This window comes from Microcaecilia unicolor, chromosome 9 (assembly GCF_901765095.1).
Source record: "Microcaecilia unicolor chromosome 9, aMicUni1.1, whole genome shotgun sequence".
Lineage (NCBI taxonomy): Eukaryota > Metazoa > Chordata > Amphibia > Gymnophiona > Siphonopidae > Microcaecilia > Microcaecilia unicolor.
This window is the reverse complement of record NC_044039.1, coordinates 220,306,692-220,327,115: the sequence shown is the minus strand read 5'-3', so window position 1 is coordinate 220,327,115 and position 20,424 is coordinate 220,306,692. Positions and strand designations below refer to the sequence as shown.

The 20,424-nt window shown below is 43.2% G+C and overlaps 1 protein-coding gene across 1 annotated transcript in view; it reads left to right on the top strand.

Annotated features, from left to right (window-relative positions):
• Positions 1-20,424, top strand: part of NRXN3 (neurexin 3) — a 1,814,506-nt gene that overhangs the window by 492,016 nt on the left and 1,302,066 nt on the right. Inside the window, 2 exon segments of the mRNA XM_030213725.1 lie at positions 2,194-2,238; positions 3,899-4,060. Of these exon segments, the coding sequence (XP_030069585.1) occupies positions 2,194-2,238; positions 3,899-4,060 (207 nt within the window).

The window sequence follows — 20,424 nt, the reverse complement described above, 5'->3', positions numbered from 1 at the left end:
ACACGTAGAGGTGAGCAAATCCTGCATAGCTGGGTCTGCAAAAAAGCTGTTGCCTTTTTGCAGATTTATTTTCAGTATTTATATACTGCCTATGCCTAAGTGGTCTACAATTTCTTTGTCAGGTACTGGCACCGACCTGAATGGGCTCACAATCTGTCTATTGTACCTGGGGCAAGGCCAGGGTCACACGGAGCTGCAGAGGGAATTGAACCCGGTTCCCCCGGATCTCAACCCACTGCCGACCATTAGGCAGCAGTGGGAATTGAACCCGGTTCCCCATGTCTTCAACCCTCTGCACTGACCATTAGGGTTACAGCTTTTTTGTTTCTTTTGACACCCAATAGATATAGGATTGCTGTAATCAAATGGAAGATTTTGACATTGCACTTACTTTCATTATGCCCCTGCAGGTCTGGCTCTAGATGAACATGTTAAGGTCCATAATGTTAGTGCTATGCCTGCAGCAGTGGCCACTGAGGAGATTCTGTATGGGCTTTGGTCCAAGTGTTTGGCTCTCATTTGAGACCCTGACTCCCAATGGGGCAGTCTCTTTGATCAGTGTGTGCTTCGGAGTCTCTTGGAAGGGTAGTATCCAATTCTGCCTTCTCCTAGGGTTATCTTCAAACAAGAAAAGATTCTACTCCCGGCCATTTTGTTTACTTCTGGGTTCTTTTTCTTAGAAGTTGACCTTAGATAGGGATTGCCACTTGTGTATCTGATTCATTCTGCTTTTCCACAGGAAAAGTAAAGTTGTCTTCTTGTGATAGCTTTTCTCCCAGGAGAACAGAATGATCAGCTCCACCCTCTCCCTCCTTCTTCCTATGTTTGAGTTGTCCATATTGGTTGTTCTATAGGATTGAGAGGGCTCTTTGAGGCCCTCCATGTGTGTGAATTTCTGCCCAAGAAAGCCTTTCTAAACTTTCCCAGAATTCCATTAGATGATGTCACCCACTTATCTGACTGATGATCATGTGCCTGCTGTTCACAGAGAACATCTTTTACAGGTAAGTGACTTTGTTTTCTGTAGTTTTATGAGGAAAACCAAGGCTGTAATTTCAGGTATGCTCTAATCATGCCTTTCAGGAAAGGAGTCATCTGGTGAACTGTCCATCCAACCAAGGTGTCTTCCTGGTTCCAGAGTGTCTCTAGGACAGGGATGGGCAACCTCGGTCCTCAAGGGCCACCATTCAGTCAGGTTTTCAAGATTTCTACAATGAATATGCTCGATAGCTATTTGCATACAATAGAAGCAATAAGTGTAAATCAATTTCCTGTATATTCACTGTGGAAATCTTGAGAACCCAACTGGATTGTGGCCCTCTAGGCCATTAATGATAATTTTAAAAAGCTCTTACACCGTATGTGAGTTCAGATGTGAATGTTGGCTTTCTGTACACAATCAACAGCCATCTCCTGGGATACAGAAAACTCTCCAGGTAAAAGTCAAGAGCCTGTATGAGTCTGTTGTACTCTAGCAGTGTCCTCTCCTCCTCCCCCGCACCCACATTATACACAGCATCCAGAGGAAGTTCAAGGGAATGAAGTGTCATTAGCGTCAGTGAAATGTCAGTCATGTTGGCTCACATCCTATGAGTTATATTGAGTCATATCCTGTGAGTCATTAAAAGGTAAGATGAGCCACGCAGAGGTCAGATGAGCCCTGCCATTGCCAAATGTGGACTTCTATTGTATAAAAGTGGGGCTTGAGATGATAAGGAGTCACATTTCTAGTCAACTGTGGAGAAACAGAGGAACTTCACTCAAGACGCCAAGAGATGTTTGCTTGAAATGTGTGAGAGGTTCCCTCATCTGAAACAAAACTGTTCTGTATTTCCGTGTGTTTGGGGTGAGGCAGTTACAGTCCCGCCTCTGGAAGGGTTTTGTGATGAAGAGTGTTGGCAATAATAGTGATCTTTCTGAGGGCACTTTCCTGGCATCTCCCTCCATTGCAGAGGTCTGAGCCTAGCTCCATATCTGCCTTGGAGGTAGCGGGGGGGTTGGGGGGCGCATCCTTGCTGTGGCGACTAACCCATTATCATTCATGCAATGTGCCATTATACTAACCTGACCGACTAATGTACTAACACCCTCTCTAACAATCATCATTGGGTTTTATTCATTTATTTCTTTTAATTAACCAATCGTTCTGTTCACAAGATTTTAATTTCCTTTCTTCCCCCCTTTTCCGCAAAGCACTCAGGCATTGGACACGCTATGGTAAACAAACTACATTGTCTGGTAGATATCATTCTTGTCTCTTCCTTTGGGTTTGCCGTGTGTTCCCCTGCTCCCCTCACCCTCCTCCCTCTTCTCCAACCTTTGATTTACAAAACTGCTTTTTCTTCTTCTGAATTCCATACTGAGCACTTTTCTTACTGTTCCTGCTCTGGGTTTCACTTTGCAATTGAAATGTTTTGGGGTTTTTTTTAAATTGAGAGAACAGTTACCATGATGACAGGGCCTGGTCTCTTCACATTTTCATTGTAATTACTACTGTTTTATGTTTTCTTGTATATTTACCACAATGATTTTTTTTTTTTTTTGCTAAATTTAGTGGAATTTTTTGCTTCTTAATTTATTTTCTTTATATATTTTTGTACAGATACCTTTTTGAAGGTTTCTAGATACAACCTAGTCAACGTGGAGCCTTGCTACATGCAACGCCTGTCTTCATGTTTTGTTGTGAAAGATAAGGGTGGGGAGAGGGGCCTGGAGGCGAAAACTGGCCAGAAATCTGTTGCCCCTTCTTCCCCAGCCCTACCTCCCGCTCCCCTTCCCCTGCCTCTTCCTCTTTCCTTTGATGTGAACTCCCCACTCACTGTGGGGGTAGGGCTCTGGGTTTCCCCACATTCAGTCCCTTAATGTCACACACTCTGCATGTCATCTCCCTGGTTCTACCTGGTACCACTTGTCTCCATCCATTGTTCACTGCCTTCTCAGCTTAACACCTTTCACTGGTTCTGCTCCATTCCTATCTCCCACCTTTCTCCTTTCTAGCCGTCCTCATATCCCATGCATTGACCTTTAATTCATCTCACATGCTTTTATTTCTTATGCAGTTTGACTTGAGTTTTGATTAGGGCTCCTTTTTTGACATTTTTATTGGTATGCATGCAAGCGTGAAATACTTAAGGTCCTCTTATGATTTCTTATAGCTTTGATTTGTTTTGGGCAGGGGGCGTGTCCAGGTATGCTGTGTGCACGTTTTTTTAAAACCTTTGTTTACTTCGGTGGGGGTAGCTGTGCTCACAGTAATTTGCATGATTGGCTGATTACGCCTTATCTTTGATTTTCTATTCATTCTTAAATACCGTTGCACTTCATTTTCTACTGGGTCTCTTTTTCTATATTTTCTTCCAATGGTGGTGGCAGAAGAAGCTTATATTTTGATTACATCGCATGTTCACTCCATAATGTTTTTAACAGCATAGCTTCTTCGTCTGCATGTGTGTCCGTGTGCCGTTAAAATAAATACTGTCAAAAAAACCTTGCTTCATTTCTCATTTACTAACCTATCAAATAAGATGCAAATGAAAAAAATATATATATATTAAATAATCATAAATCAGACTGAAGGATCCCCGGGAACTGTTGGAAAGAACCGTTCCATTTTCTAGCCTGGGTTGAGGCAGGAGAAATGCCGCAGACCAATCAACAAATGTATCTGCTTTCCAATGAGAAGAAATAGTAGGAACTGCGGGAGAAAGAGAAAATGGAAGGGGAGGGGGCGAGCAAACAGGTCAGAAAATGGAACCGTACAGCACCAAACTACAAATCCCTTTTCTGTGTAACCTGATCTCTAAAAGCACTATAAAGTTAAGGGGGGGTGGGCCGACCTGTCCTTCTCTCACAGTTTTTACTGGGAATGGGTCATCATTGTTTCTCTTCCCTGGAACAGGTGACTATCTCTGTGGATGGCATCCTCACCACGACTGGGTATACGCAGGAGGATTACACCATGCTGGGCTCTGATGACTTCTTCTACGTCGGAGGGAGCCCCAGCACTGCCGACCTGCCTGGGTCTCCTGTCAGTAACAACTTCATGGGCTGCCTTAAAGAGGTAGGTTCAGCCCAAAATGCCACTGAAGTCTCAGGAAGTGAACGACTTGGGGGCTGGGGGGGGGGGGGGGAGAAGGAGATATTTAAGAGGGTGATGCCATTGAAATTTAGGGGAGTAAAGATGTAAGGGGGGGGGGGGTTGTAATGGGGCGATGTTATTGAAAGGTATGGTGGTAAATGTTGACGCCATGGAAGTCCGTGGGAGCTAATGTCACAGGGTTGAGTTATTTAATACAGTGATGGCCACTGAAGTCTATAGAAGTGTGGCATAAACTCGTAGTTCAAATACCTCTCCACTAGAGGGAGTTTGTCAGGCTATTACCTTTGACTTCTTTAGCAAGCAATGATAGTTCTGTTCTCTTACAATCTGTGCTTTGCTTTGCTAAGGTTTTTCCACAAATGTTTATGAAGATAATTTAAGGTCACTAATTTCTTTCATGATGCTCCTGGCAGCACCTGGTGAGACACCAGAGTATGACTGTCATGTCTGATGATGATATTCAGAGACCAACCTGACTGAATGTCTCAAATGTAATGAATTTTAATGTACTGCTTTCTATTGAAATCATTCAGAGACACTCCCCTTATAAGAACATCTTTTCCCAGCTCCCTATGGAAGTAATCCCCGTTATAAGAACATTGGGCTTATTAACTTAGGCATTTTGTATATCTGAACTAGAGAATGACACAGGGACAAAGCTTGACCCAGTCCTCGCCCCGTCCCCATGGGTTCTGTCTCCGTCCCCGCCCTGTCCTCATCTGCAGAAGCCTCAAACACTTATGATTTTATATTTAAATTGTTTTATTAAAGTATAAAAAGGAACAATATGCTGTGCAACTGTTGTTTATAAATCACAAATGGAAAACAATAATAACAATGAGCAGCTATAATAACCCTCCTTCCCACCACCACCCTCTACCCTTCCAACCCCAACAATAGTTGACTTCTACTACCCCAAGGAATCCTAATCCACCCAGTTAAAATGTCCAGGGGTACAAAATACAACCCGTTCTGTATGCCCTAGAGGAGAGAAATATGCCCTATGAAGCACTGTTATGATTTTTAAATCTGTGGATGAATAAGTTGTCGACAATCTGAGGATTCAGTCTAGCTCTCCTGTCTTCCACAGTCCTTCCTGCAATAGAGGATGTGCTGGTAGCAGGAATGTACAGGATCCCCCCTATGCAAATTTTGCTAGTTGTGGCCAGCACGTTTGCTTGTTTTTCCAAAAAATCAAAATATTGTTGTCTGCATTACTCAAACATAAAGCAGTCCAGTTCATTAACAGGCTTCAAAGTAGAAAATGACACGGGGACAAAGTTTGTACCCATCCCCGCCCTGACCCCATGGTTACCACGGGTCCCTGTCCCTGTGTCATTCTCTAATCTGAACTTCATTAGTGTAACATCAAGGCTTGGAGGCCACGGTACGACTTCCAGTGATGACTGGCTGCTGAGTGGATCTGACTCAGAGAAGCTTCTGGGCAACCACTCTGTGAAATGAATTGGGGAAAATGCAAAGAAGCATCTCAATTAGATTTCAGTGAGGTATTCATTAAGGTGAAACTTTTTATGGACTAAATACATTTTATTGACTAGCTTTTGGAAACCAAAACCGAGACGGTATCTTCTGTAATAGTATGCTTGTCCTGACTTAAGGAAGGAGGTTTTGGCCTCTGAAAACTAGTCAAAAATGTAATAAGTTAGTCCGATAGAAAGGTATCATCTTATTTTCTGTGTTAATTTTTAATGTAGCAATTGGAATATGTCAGTTTTTGAAATTTATATCTGTTCTATTTATATTTTGCTTGGTACAAAGGGACGTGTCACTGTTTCCGTTTCTTTGGTTTTGCACTGTACGCAGAGTACGGTTTCATGAGGTTCAATTTAATTCTTGCCAACATATTTCTATTTTTAGGGACCCTTTTACAAAAGGTTGGCAGTTGTAGCGTCGGCTTGGCACATGCCAATTCAGCCCGGTGGTAGTTCCGAATCCCGCTGCGTGCCAATTCCAGCGCTAGAAAATATTTTTTAATTCTCTAGTGCCAGGGGCGTGCCCGGCGGAAATCAAGCAGGAAGTAGCCGCGCAGCAAGCGTTTAACTTACCGCATGGCCATTTCCTTATTTAAAAGACAAAAAGCACCGGCGTGTACCCAGCGGTAATCGGGCAGTGCAGTGTGCGCTGCTTGATTACGCCATGTTAGCATGGGCTCCCCCCTGAAATGGCCATTTCCTGCAGGACAGAGAGACTTCCCTTTTATCCGCTGCTGTCAAAGGGGGGTCATAGCGTGCGTGAAAAACACAGGCCCCCTTCTGCCACAGCTTGGTAAAAGTGACCCAAAGTTTACGTAATCTGTAGTTGATGAGGGTCTTCCTGTGATCACGTGTGAAAAAGACCGGGTGTTCTGTTAGCGTCAAGTGTCTGTGTAGGACTGATCTGTACTAATCAAGCTTGTTTAGTTTTCCAATAGGTTTTCTGTTTGTTCTGCAGTGTCCCAATAGTAACATAGTAACATAGTAGATGACGGCAGAAAAAGACCTGCACGGTCCATCCAGTCTGCCCAACAAGATAAACTCATATGTGTATACCTTACCTTGATTTGTACCTGCTTTTTTCAGGGCACAGACTGTACAAGTCTTCCCAGCAGTACTTCCCGCCTCCCAACCACCAGTTCCGCCTCCCACCTCCGGCTCTGGCACAGACCGTATAAGTCTGCCCTCCACTATCCTCGCCTCCCAACTACCAACCTCTCTTCCCCCACCTGCTCCGCCACCCAATTTCAGCTAAGCTTCTGAGGATCCATTCCTTCTGAACAGGATTCCTTTATGCATATCCCACGCATGTTTGAATTCCGTTACCGTTTTCATCTCCACCACCTCCCGCGGGAGGGCATTCCAAGCATCCACCACCCTCTCTGTGAAAAAATACTTCCTGACATCTTTCCTGAGTCTGCCCCCTTCAACCTCATTTCATGTCCTCTCGTTCTACCGCCTTCCCATCTCCGGAAAAGATTCGTTTGCGGATTAATACCTTTCAAATATTTAAACGTCTGTATCATGCCACCACTGTTCCTCCTTTCCTCCAGGGTATACATGTTCAGGTCAGCAAGTCTCTGCTCATACGTCTTGGAACACAAATCCCATACCATTCTCGTAGCTTTTCTTTGCACCGCTTCCATTTTTTTAACATCCTTTGCGAGGTACGGCCTCCAAAACTGAACACAATACTCCAGGTGGGGCCTCACCAACAACTTGTACAGGGGCATCAACACTTCCTTTCTTCTGCTGATCACACCTTTCTCTATACAGCCTAGCAACCTTCTCGCTACGGCCACCGCTGTTTCGTCACCTTCAGATCCTCAGATACTATCACCCCAAGATCCCTCTCCCCCTCAGTACCTATCAGACTCTCCCCGCCTAACACATAAGGCTCTCGTGGGTTTCTACTCCCTAAATGCATCACTTTGCATTTCTTCGCATTGAATTTTAATTGCCAAACCTTAGACCATTCTTCTAGCTTCCTCAGATCCCTTTTCATGCTTTCCACTCCCTCCCGGGTGTCCACTCTGTTGCAAATCTTAGTATCATCCGCAAATAGGCAAACTTTACCTTCCAACCCTTCGGCAATGTCACTCACAAATATATTGAACAGAATCAGCCCCAGCACCGATCCCTGAGGCACTCCACTACTCACCTTTCCCTCCTCCGAGCGAACTCCATTTACCACCACCCTCTGTCGTCTGTCCGTCAACCAGTTCCTAATCCAGTTCACCACTTCGGGACCTATCTTCAGCCCATCTAGTTTATTTAAGAGCCTCCTGTGGGGAACCGTGTCAAAAGCTTTGCTAAAATCTAAGTAGATTACGTCTATAGCACGTCGATGATTCAATTCTCCAGTTACCCAATCAAAGAATTCAATGAGATTCGTTTGGCACGATTTTCCTCTGGTAAAACCATAGCTTATATGCCTTTGAGCAACACTGAAGTTCAAGTCGGAGACACAGGCCTATAAGTTTTTATCTCATTTTAAATCCTGAACCAAAGTCAGGCCTGGGACCCAATAATAATATTATTCACCTGCAATGTTTACTGTGTTGGGGTTTTTTTTTCCCCTAGGAAGGTACTTGTGTGACCCCTGGAAGCTAGTGTTATGTCATGGTAGAATTGCTTTATGGGTCGTGAGTGATTTTGCAGGGTTTTCTATTACTTCACAGCATGCCTAGTACTGGATTCTGGACTTGGCTTTAGTTCATGCCTTTTTCAATTGTAGCTCAGTAAGAGTTATATTAAGACACAGTAGGTATTTTCCTGTCTCTGGAGGGCTTACAAATCTGTGTTAAAGTACTTGTATATATTTCCAGAATACTGCAAATATTGTTCTGTTTAATATGTCGTACTATTTTGGTGAACTATTTTCATTTTAATTGGCACATAATTCCTGGAGTGTATTCAGCGTGCATATTACAGAGGCACTGGGGAAACGGTACTACTTCTATTACGACTACTTATCATTTCTATAGCGCTACTAGTGTTTTGTTAATCCACTTTCTTATGTGCACAAATGAACAATAGACGTACGCAGCGCTGTACATGAAGTTGAACATGAAGAGACGGTTCCTGCTCGACAAGGCTTACAGTCTAATTAGGACAGACAAACAGGACACATAAGGGATAAAGAAAGACAGTAGCAAGATTCCATGCAGAATCCCAAAGAGTAGCGAGATTCTGGAATCCCATAGTAGTAAGATTCTGTGCGGAATTCCAAAGACTACTACTACTAGTACATTTTCATTTCTATAGCACTACTAGACGTACGCAGTGCTGTGCACTGAACATGTAAGAGACAGAGCTTACAATCTAATCAAGACAGACAAACAGGACACATAAGGGATAAAGACAGTAGCCAGATTCTGTGCAGAATCCCAAAGAGTAGCAAGATACCGGAATCCTACAGTAGCAAGATTCTGTGGAATCCCAAAGAGTAGCAAGATTCCGGAATCCCAAAGACTACTAGTACTTGTCATTTCTATAGCATTACTAGACGTACGCATTGCTGTGCACTGAACAGTCCCTGCTCGACAGAGCTTACAATATAATCAAGACAGACAAACAGGACACATAAGGGATAAAGACAGTAGCAAGATTCCATGCAGAATCCCAAAGAGTAGCAAGATTCTCTGCGGAATCCCAAAGAGTAGCAAGATTCTGGAATCCCACAGTAGCAAGATTCTGGACTCCCACAGTAGCAAGATTCTGTGGAATCCCAAAGAGTAGCAAGATTCCGGAATCCCATAGTAGCAAGATTCCGTGTGGAATCTCAAAGAGTAGCAAGATTCCAGAATCCCAAAGTACTTATCATTTCTACTATAGCTGTTCTAGACGTATGCAGTGCTGTACACTTGAACATGAAGAGACACTCCCTGCTCGACAGAGCTTACAATCTAATTAGGACAGACAAACAGAACAAATAAGGGATAAGGGAATTATTAAGGTGGGGATGATAAAATAAGGGTACTGAAAAAGCCGATGCAAATGTACCTGAGCCACACAGTGAAGGACTCCTTCGAAAGTGCTCCATTATCCTTTTACTGCTGACATAGGTGTTGCTCTCCACACCAAGGATTTTAACTTTTTCTGTTCCATTCCACTTTGTCCCATACCCTGACGCTAGCCCCGCCCCATAACCTGACCCAGCCCCACCCACTTTAGCATCCCCAAACAGCTGAATCACCCCACATTAAAGGGATCATTTATGGAGAATTCCCAAAAGAAGATGGAAAGGCAAAATGACATTAAATCTTAATTACAAAAATAATAAGGACAGCATTTCCCCTCAAAAACATTCTCATACCCTGTCTTACACTGCAGAAACGGACAAGTGGATTACTCACTAGGAAGTGGAACACCTTTTCCTTCCAGAAGGATATGTAACTGTAATTAGCTTATAAAATACATGTTGAACGTTTTCTAAGGAGAATAAAAATTTCCAGGGGTAACTTAATTGACAAGTTGACATTATAATGCCTTTGTATCACTCCATGGTGTAACCGCACCTCAAATATTGTGTGCAATTCTGATTACTGCATCTCAAAAAAGATATACTGGAATTAGAAAAGGTACAGAGAAGGGCAACAAAAATGATAAAGGGGATGGGATGATTTTCTTGTGAGGAAAAGCTAAAGCGGCTAGGGCTCTTCAACTTGGAGAAAAGATGGCTGAGGTGAGCTATGATAGTGGTCTATAAAATAATGAGTGGAGTGGAACGGGTAGACGTGAATTGCTTGTTTTTCTGTTTCCAAAAATACAAGGACTAGGGGGCATGCAATGAAGCTACAAAGCAGTAAATTTAAAACAAATCGGAGAAAATATTTCTTAACTCAACATGTAATTAAACTCTGGAATTCGTTGCCAGAGATTGTAGTAAAAGCAGTTAGCTTAGCGGGGTTTTAAAATGTTTGGACAGCTTCGTAAAAGAAAAGTCCACAAGCCATTATTAAAATGAACTTGGGGAAAATCTACTGCTTATTTCTAGCAGTATAAAATGTTTTGTACTTTTTTGGGATCTTGCCAGGTATGTGTGACCTGGATTGGCCACTGTTGGAAACAGGATGCTGGGCTTGATGGACCTTTGGTCTTTCCCAGTATGGCAGTACTTATGTTGCTCTTATAGCTAGTACTTATCGTAAAGCCAAACATTTTTCTTCCATCTAGACTGAGTTCCTTTTGAAACATCAGCAAAAAACTACACTGGCTCCCAATCAAAGAACACATCGCCTTCAAATTCTGCACCTTGGTTCACAAAATCATCTATGGAGAAGCCCCGAGTTACATGACAGACTTGATCGACTTACGAATTAGAAATACATCCGAATCAACACAATCTTATCTAAATCTGCACTACCCAAGCTGCAAAGGACTTAAATACAAAACAACTTACGCATCTAGTTTTTCCTACTCAAGCACACAACTGTGGAACGCATTACCAAAAGCCTTGAAAACGACATACGACCACCTAAACTTCCAGAAATCACTAAAAAACAACCTGTTTAAAAAGGCAAACCCTACCGATCCAACTTAAATGCCTGATCTCTGCAACACAACCAAACTAAAGCACATATTTATTTATTTATTTATTTGTAATGCTTATACCCCGTGCTTTCCCACTCACTAGCAGGTTCAGTGCGGCTTACGTGGAGGGGCATAATTGAATGAAAACGTCTATCTCCATGGGTGTTTATCTCCGAGAACGGGTCCGTGAAGGGGCGGACCGAACCGTATTTTTGAAAAAAATAGACGTCCATGTTTTATTCGACAATTTGTGAGCTGGGCGTTTTTGTTTTTCAGTGATAATGGAAAATGAAAGCGCCCAGCTCAAAAACGAATAAATCAAAGGCATTTGTTCGTGGGAGGGGCCAGGAGTCGTAGTGCACTGGTCCCCCTCACATGCCAGGACACCAACCGGGCACCCTAGGGGGCACTTTTACAAAAACAAAAAAAAAAGGTAAAAGAGCTCCCAGGTGCATAGCACCCTTCTCTTGTGTGAGGAGCCCCCCCAAATCCCCCTCAAAACCCACTGCCCACAAGTCTACACCATTACTATAGCCCTAAGGGGTGAAGGGGGGCACCTACATGTGGGTACAGTGGGTTTGGGGGGGTTGGATGACTAAGCATTAAGCAGCACAATTGTAACAGGTGGGGGGGATGGGCCTGGGTCCACCTGCCTGAAGTTCAACTGCTCCAGGGACCTGCATACTGCTGCCAGGGAGGTGGGTATGACATTTGAGGGTGAAAATAAAAAGTTGTGAAACATCATGTTTTGAGGTGGGAGGGGGTTAGTGACCACTGGGGGAGTCAGGGGAGGTCATCCCCGATTCCCTCTGGTGGTAATCTGGTCATTTAGGGCACTTTTTGGGGCCTTATTCGTGAAAAAACAGGGTCCAGGAAAAGTGCCCTAAATTCTAGCTACAAACGCATACTTTTTTTCCATTATCAGCGAAAGGCGCCCATCTCTCCTCAGCCGATAACCACGCCCCAGTTCCACCTTCGCCACGCCTCCGACACGCCCCATTCAACTTTGTACGCTTCCGCGATGGAGTGCAGTTGAAAACGTCCAAAATCGGCTTTCCATTATACCGATTTATTCGTTTTTGTGAGATAAACGTCTGTCTCCCGATTTGGGTCGAAATCTAGGCGTTTTTCTCTTTCAATTATAAGGTGGACAGTATATCAGGTTAACAAAGTAACATAGAGTGGATGTAGCTGTATATATATTAAGTAAAGAGGTGGTCGTTTAGATGTGGATAGATAAGATGGGCAAGAAGGAGGATGGTAAAGGTAGGGGAATGGGAGGAGGGTGTGTATTGGGATTAGCGTTCTGTTAAGTATGGTAGAATGTAAAGGGAGGGGTAGGAAGAGGGATGTGTTAGAAAGGGTTAAATAGGGAGCATATTCCAGTTTCAGTCTTCATAGTCTGATCCAGGTAGCGCAGATGAACTCATAGTCTAAGTCAGGTCATTTGTGTAGGATTGCTTGAAGAGGTAAGATTTTAGCAACTTCCGGAAAGGTAGATGGTCACTGACTGTTCGAATGGATCTTGGTAAGGCATTCCATAGAGGACATAACACAACTCTTCCGTTCTCCGATTCCCTAATGTGGCTTTGCCACATGAACTTGATCTTACCACAACATCACCCTGTATTTGTTCACACCGGAGCCTGTAAATGCCTCTACGGTACTATGTAACCACATTGAGCCTACAAATAGGTGGGGAAATGTGGGATACAAATGTAACAAATAAATAAATAAATACATATCTTCCCACCCAAAAAATTACATTGAGAAGATCTAAAACACAAATGTAATTAAGCCTCTTTGTCCTACAGAAAGACAAACGAAACAAAGTATCACTCTGGAAACTTCATCCGCAGACCTCTGCAGAATATTGGTTAAATTCAAGCTGTCTGAGGAAATATCAGCCCCGGCTCCTCAGGCAGGAGAGCTACTGTGCTTCTATACTGAAATTGGAAGATAATAAATATTTTGCAATGGAGGAAAACCTGAGTCAATATATTTAAATGTCTGTTTAAAAAAATCTATAACAGAAATCTTTAGGAGCACTAGTCATCAATTTTGGGAAATTCAAAAATCTGAAGTTCAACTGTCTTAGTATAGTTTTCAAAATTTTCCAACGTATTTTTATTACAATTGTACCCCGCGCTTTCCCACTCATGGCAGGCTCTATGCGGCTTACATGGGACAATGGAGGGTTAAGTGACTTGCCCAGAGTCACAAGGAGCTGCCTGTGCCTGAAGTGGGAATCAAACTCAGTTCCTCAGGACCAAAGTCCACCACCCTAACCACTAGGCCACTCCTCCACTGTTGCTACTATTTGAGATTCTACATGGAATGTTATGTTGCTATTCCACTAGCAACATTCCATGTAGAAGTCAGCCCTTGCGGATCACCAATGTGGCCGCGCAGGCTTCTGCGAGTCTGACATCAGACTCTCAGAAACAGAAGCCTGCGCAGCCTTCTACATGGAATGTTGCTAGTGGAATAGCAACATTTCATGTAGAATCTCCAATAGTATCTATTTTATTTTTGTTACATTTGTACCCTTTGCTTTCCCACTCATGGCAGGCTCAATGCGGCTTACATGGGGCAATGGAGGGTTAAGTGACTTGCCCAGTCACAAGGAGCTGCCTGTGCCAGGAATCAAACTCAGTTCCTCAGTTCCCCAGGACCAAAGACCACCACCCTAACCACTAGGCCACTCCTCCACATGATGTTAGCAATTTATTTTGCATGAGTGAATTCTGTTCTTCTGTTGATTCTGAGAACTGAAAGAACGAGTTGCGTTCAAAATCTGTACCCTGTTCCATAAAATCATCCACGGTGAGGCTCCAGTATATATGTCAGACCTCATAGACTTACCAACCAGGAACACAAAAAAGTCGGTACGCACATTCCTGAATCTCCACTACCCCAGTTGTAAAGGACTTAAATACATATCAACATATGCATCCTGCTTTTCCTACATAAGCACACAACTCTGGAACGCTCTACCAAATGTAATAAAAACAATGCATGACCTAACAATCTTCCGAAAATTACTAAAAACCAACCTGTTCAAAAAGGCATACCACACCAAACAATGAAACTCTTCCAGAACTAGACAAAATCAAATTCTCTATACCTGACTGCTTAAATTAACCTGTCAATAATGAACGTTAACGCTTCATCAACTAATCTCTCACTTCGGAAATGAACTGATTATCTAACTTACTATATAATTTACTCTATCATTTATGTACTTAATGAAATTCCACATTGTATTTCTCATTCCGGAAATGGCGATCGCCACTATGGCATACTGTAAGCCACATTGAGCCTGCAAAAAGGTGGGAAAATGTGGGATACAAATGCAACAAATTATAAATAAACATAAGCCTACCAACTTTATACAGTGTGAAGCCTTTTCCATCTCTTCGTTTTGCAGCCTGGCTGTACTATTGAGAGGAAGGCAGTGTCAAGTTTTGGCTTCCAGGGCCTGTCAAATAACATTTAATGTCATCTCTGAAGGTTTAACCAGGAGTGGCAGCATGCTGTGGCCAGACTCTGCCTATGTGTATGTTCACCTGTAAAATATACACTATGTAAAATATAGAATAAGTGCTTAGGTTGAATTTTGGAATTTATACATGTGTGTATGTATATGCCATTGTTCCTTAGCATCCTATCAGACCAGTCCAGACAAATGGGTTGCATCAGTCTACCAGTGGATGGAGACAGAAAATAGTTCTCAAGAGTGTTGCCCCTTAAGGCTATCATGCAGAATAGAATGTTCCGTATTTCTCTGTCTCCCAAGTGGATGGATGACAGGCTAACAGCCCTGCTCTAGACCTGGTTTCTTACTAGTTTCAGTTGAGTTTTAACTACCTTTTTTGGATTTTGTGCTCCTGAGCCAGTCTTGTGCTGAGTCTGATTTGAGTTGGGGGTGTCCATTTGGTTTGTTCTCCTGAACCAGATTCTCAGCTGTGTTTTAGTCGAGCTGGGGATACTCTTCTGGACTTGTTCTCCTGACCCAGTTTTAACAACTGGATTTCTGTTGAGTTGGAGATGCCTTCTTTGGTTTAAGCTCCTGCTTTAAAAAAGGCAGCTGTTCTATGGAGCTGAGGTCTCTGAGATCCCTACCACCCCAACCCCCACCTTCACTGGACCCTTCGAAGTCAGCCTGAATTTGGAGAGCCAGTTCTGATTAATTTCAGCCATTTCAGTACATTAGTGTTATCTGTGTTTCTGTTCCTTTTTAAACATACACAGATATCTGAATTGTTCATTCCTCACAGCAGGGGCTCTCTTCTCTTCAGGAAGCCCTGATCTTACGGTTTCTTTAAGCAGCTAATATTCCTCTGTGACTATCTATGTAGAGGAGTAGTTTTATGTTTATAGCTTCTCATATTTCTGTGCAAGTTTGAATTTCTGCTTAAGCAGCTGCCTATTTTCTATACCTACAACAACCACTTGGGTCACACAGTACCAATATTTTATAGATGCGACAACCATCTGTCTTATACAGTTACACAATCAGCATGTTGTGCAGCTGAAATATCTGAATTTCTTTTGTATCTCTACATGTCATGGAGGGGCATAATCGAACGGGGCGCCCAAGTTTTCATGAGGGTGTCCTCGCAGGACAGCCCTGCGAAGGGGCGGGGAAACCTGTATTATCGAAACAAGAAGGGCGTCCATCTTTCGTTTCGATAATACGGTCGGGGACGCCCAAATCTCAACATTTAGGGCGACCTTAGAGATGGTTGTCCCCGGTTTTCGGTCATAATGGAAACCAAGGACGCCCATCTCAAAAACGACCAAATCCAAGCCCTTTGGTCATGGGAGGAGCCAGAATTCGTAGTGCACTGGTTCCCCCTGACATACCAGGACACCAACCGGGCACCCTAAGGGGCACTGCAGTGGACTTCACAAATTGCTCCCAGGTGCATAGCTCCCTTACCTTGGGTGCTGAGCCCCCCAGCCCCCCCCCCAAATTCATTCCCCACAACTGTACACCACTACCATAGCCCTAACGGGTGAAGGGGGCACCTACATGTGGGTACAGTGGGTTTTGGGTGGGTTTTGAAGGGCTCACATTTACCACCACAAGTGTAATGGGTAGGGGGGGTGGGCCTGGGTCCACCTGTCTGAAGTGCACTGCACCCACTAAAACTGCTCCAGGGACCTGTATACTGCTCTCAAGGAGCTGAGTATGACATTTGAGACTGGCATAGAGGCTGGCAAAAAAGGTTTTTAAAGGCTTTTTTTTAGGATGGGGGGTTGGTGACCACTGGGGAAGTAAGGGGAACTCATCCCTGATTCCCTTCGGTGGTCATCTAGTCAGTTCGTGCACCTTTTTGAGGCTTGGTCAGAAGAAAAAATGGACCAAGTAAAGTCGGCCAAGTGCTCGTCAGGGACGCCCTTCTTTTTTCCATTATCAGCTGAGGACGCCCATTTCTTAATTACGCCTCGGTCCCGCCTTCGCTATGGTGCCGACACGCCCCCGTGAACTTTGGTTATCCCCACGAAGGAAAGCAGTTGAGGACGCCCAAAATCGGCTTTCGATTATGCCAATCTGGGCGACCCTGAGAGAAGGACGCCCATCTCCCGATTTTTGTCAGAAGATGGGCGCCCTTCTCTTTTGAAAATAAGCCTGATAGTGTTCCAAGTCAGCTCTATAGTGCTGTTCTGGTTGCCAACTGTGTAGCACTCTATGTTGTGAACTGTTCACCTTTCCAGGATCTGGCCAGGGCTGACCCTGCTTAGCTTCCTTCACAAATGTCCACCAACACCAGGCTTCTTATAAGCAAAGGTTTTATTAGTTGCCATTTAACATCATGGCTTATTTCTGCTTTCACTCAAACATTCCTTCAACTTAAACATAGCAAAGAGGCAGTTTACTCAGAGTCTTCTCATTAAGCCATGAAGATGAACGACCTATGAACTAACCAACTTCCGCAAACTACTAAAGACTCATCTCTTTGAAAAAATACCAAAAGGATCAAAGCACATGAAGACCACACACACTGTTGGCAACGCATTAACACATTCTCCTATTACACCTATCCCCATAATTCTACACACCCAGCCTTTCTCTCTTCAATTTTATTCTTTCCCCTATCGATACCTGGACATTGTTTCAACTCAACTCCTCATAATGTAAACATAATCAAGTAATAACTTATTGTACTTCCATCGTTACAATGTATTGTAAGCCACACTGAGCTCGCAAATAGGTGGGAAAATGTGGGATACAAAAGCAATAAAATAAATAAATTAAACCCTTTCCATACTTAAAGCAGTACCTCAAACTTTCACAGTTCAAACAGCTAAACAAAAGCATTTTACTTTTCATTCAAAGACTTTCTCAGCTGGTAGTGCAGCTGTCACCTTTTCAGCAGATAGTTTCAAAAAGTCCACAGAGTTCAGCCAGCACCTTCAAAGGGGATCTTCTTCCTCAAGCTGCCAGGTCCCAGCTTCTCCCCCTCTCTTTCACTACTCAGGCAGGTATAAGGTGGTTAATTAGCTTCTCCACCCCTTCAGGCTCTTCCCCCTAATTCCAGGCAGGATTCAGCCCTTAAGTACCTACACCTGTTACCAGCCCAGGACTCTCCTTGGTCCTAGCAACCTCCATCTGGACATTCCCCTACTGGCTCCCTCTAGTGACTCCTCAGTAATAACATGACCTGGACATTTTCCCCCATTTCTATGGGACCAGCGCCCTCTAGTGGCCTATCCAGGACAGGACAGCCCCTTACTCTTCAAAATGTGCAACTGCTGCAGCAGCCTGTATGGTACTGGCAGTCTATATAACACAGTTCCAGCAGCTGTCTGTATGGCTCAGTTCTGGAAGCTGTGTATTTGGCACAGTTCCAAAGTTGGCTATGTGGCATCTGATGTACCAGCTCTCTGTGGGACATTAGGTGCACATTTGTGTGGCTTCCCAGGCAGCAGCTGACTGCATGACATCAGCTTGTCCTGGGATTGGTAGAATGGAATGTTGTCATGATTTGGGTTTCTGCCAGGTACGTGTGACCTGTCTTGGCCACTGTTGTAAACAGGATATTGGGTTAGATGGACCATTGGTTGACCCAGTATGGCTACTCTTATGTTTTCTCTGCACATATCCAACACCCTGCTAAAACCTGTCATTTCTTTCTCTATAACATCACCAAAATTCATCCCTCCCTTTCTCATCACACTTCCAAAACCCTTATCCATACTCTTGTCACCTCTCGCTTAGACTACTGCAACTTGCTTCTCACAGGTGTCCCACTAAGCCATCTCTCTCCCCTTCAATCTGTTGCACAACTTATATTCTTCCAGTGTAGTTATGCTCATATTAGCCCTCTCCTCAAGTCACTTGATTGGCTCACTATTCATTTCCGCATACAGTTCAAACTCCTCTTATTGACCTATAAGTGCATTCACTCTGCAGCTCCTCAGTACCTCTCCACTCTTATCTCTCCCTTCACTCATCCCCGGGAACTCCATTCATTGGGTAAATCTCTCCTATCGGTGCCCTTCTCCTCCACTGCCAAATCCAGACTCTGTTCAATTTATCTTGCTGCACCGTATGCCTGGAATAGATTTCCTGAATCAGTATGTCAAGCTCCAACTCTGGTCATCTTCAAATCTAGGCTAAAAGTCCACCTCTTTTAGGCTGATATTAACTCCTAACTCATGTTCACTTGTTCAGTACCCATGTCTGTTTTTTAATTCCCACCTTAAGTAATTCCTGTATCGCTTATTTGCCCTGTTTGTCTGTCTTTATTTATTTATTGCATTTGTATCCCACATTTTCCCACCTTTTTGCGGGTTCAGTGTGGCTTACAATATATTATGAATGATGGAAATACAATTTGTTACAAATCAGGTTATGGATTACATTGTGAAAAGTTAAACGAGACAAAATCAAAGTAACGTTAAGGAATATAACAATGGAAAAGAACATTGAAACATTGGAAGGAAACAATGGGAAATTAAAGGGCACTATATGATAACAAAAACCATATGGGATACATTTTTCTGTGAGTAGAGGTATGAGTGTGGTGAGATTAGGGGGTTGAGAATTCATAAGTGGATGTATTGATGTATTACTGAACAGTGAGTGTGGACTTGATGTGTTTTGGTTCTTTCCGTAAATTTTATCAAAAAGATGTGTCTTCAATAACTTGCGGAAGTTGGTTTGTTCGTAGATCGTTTTCAGGTTCCGCGGCAGTGTGTTCCAGAACTGTGTGCTCATGTAAGAAAAGGTTGATGCGTGCAGCGTCTTGTATTTCAGGCCCTTGCAGTTAGGGAAGTGGAGGTTGAGGAAAGTTCGGGATGATCTTTTAGCGTTTCTGGGTGGTAAGTCGATTAACTCAGACATGTAGGCTGGGGCTTCGCCGTGAATGATTTTGTAGACTAATGTGCATACTTTGAAAGTAATGCGTTCCTTGAGTGGGAGCCAGTGTAGCTTCTCTCGTAAGGGTTTAGCACTTTCATATTTTGGTATTCCGAAGATGAGTCTGTCTTGAATAGATTGCAAGCTTTGTTGAGCAGGGACTGTCTCATACATGTTCATTGTACAGCGCTGTGTACATCTAGTAGTGCTATAGAAATGACAGGTACTAGTAGAAGTAGTCTTTGGGATTCCGGAATGATAAGTATTAGTAAGTATGTGCATGCTTGGGAACAGGAAGGGACTTACTCTGATCATGGCAGGTCCATAATTTATCAGATTACATTTCAAATCTCTATCTCAGTTAATCATGTAGAAAATGGAATGAAAATGCTGTATAGGTGGTATATTCTCCCTTCCTGAATTGCACACGTTCATCCACATTTGGGAATCTCTGCTGGAATGGATGTGGACTGGAGGGTGCATACAATCGACGAAACAACTATCTTTCGCAAATCTCTGAAGACATATTTCTTCAACAAGGCCTACAATGAGAACCTATAGCCTCACTAATCCACTTCACCAACCCATTTAGTTATGAAAGCCCACCTTCTATAATTACCCTAATAAATCCCTTCCTTCTTCTTTCTTCCCTTAATTAATCTCTACAAAATACTAACTGTACCTGATATACTGGAATAACTATGTTAACAATACTATGTAAGCCACATTGAGCCTGCAAATAGGTGGGAAAATGTGGGATGCAAATGCAATAAATAAATAAATAAATGTATGCTGGGAGTGACCTGTAATCCACTCATTTGGGGAGAAATGTGCCAGGGACATTTTCAGATATGTTTGATACGCATATTCCAGTTGACCCTTTTCTTTTTCATCTGCCACTGGAATTTTTACCTGTTCAAACTATT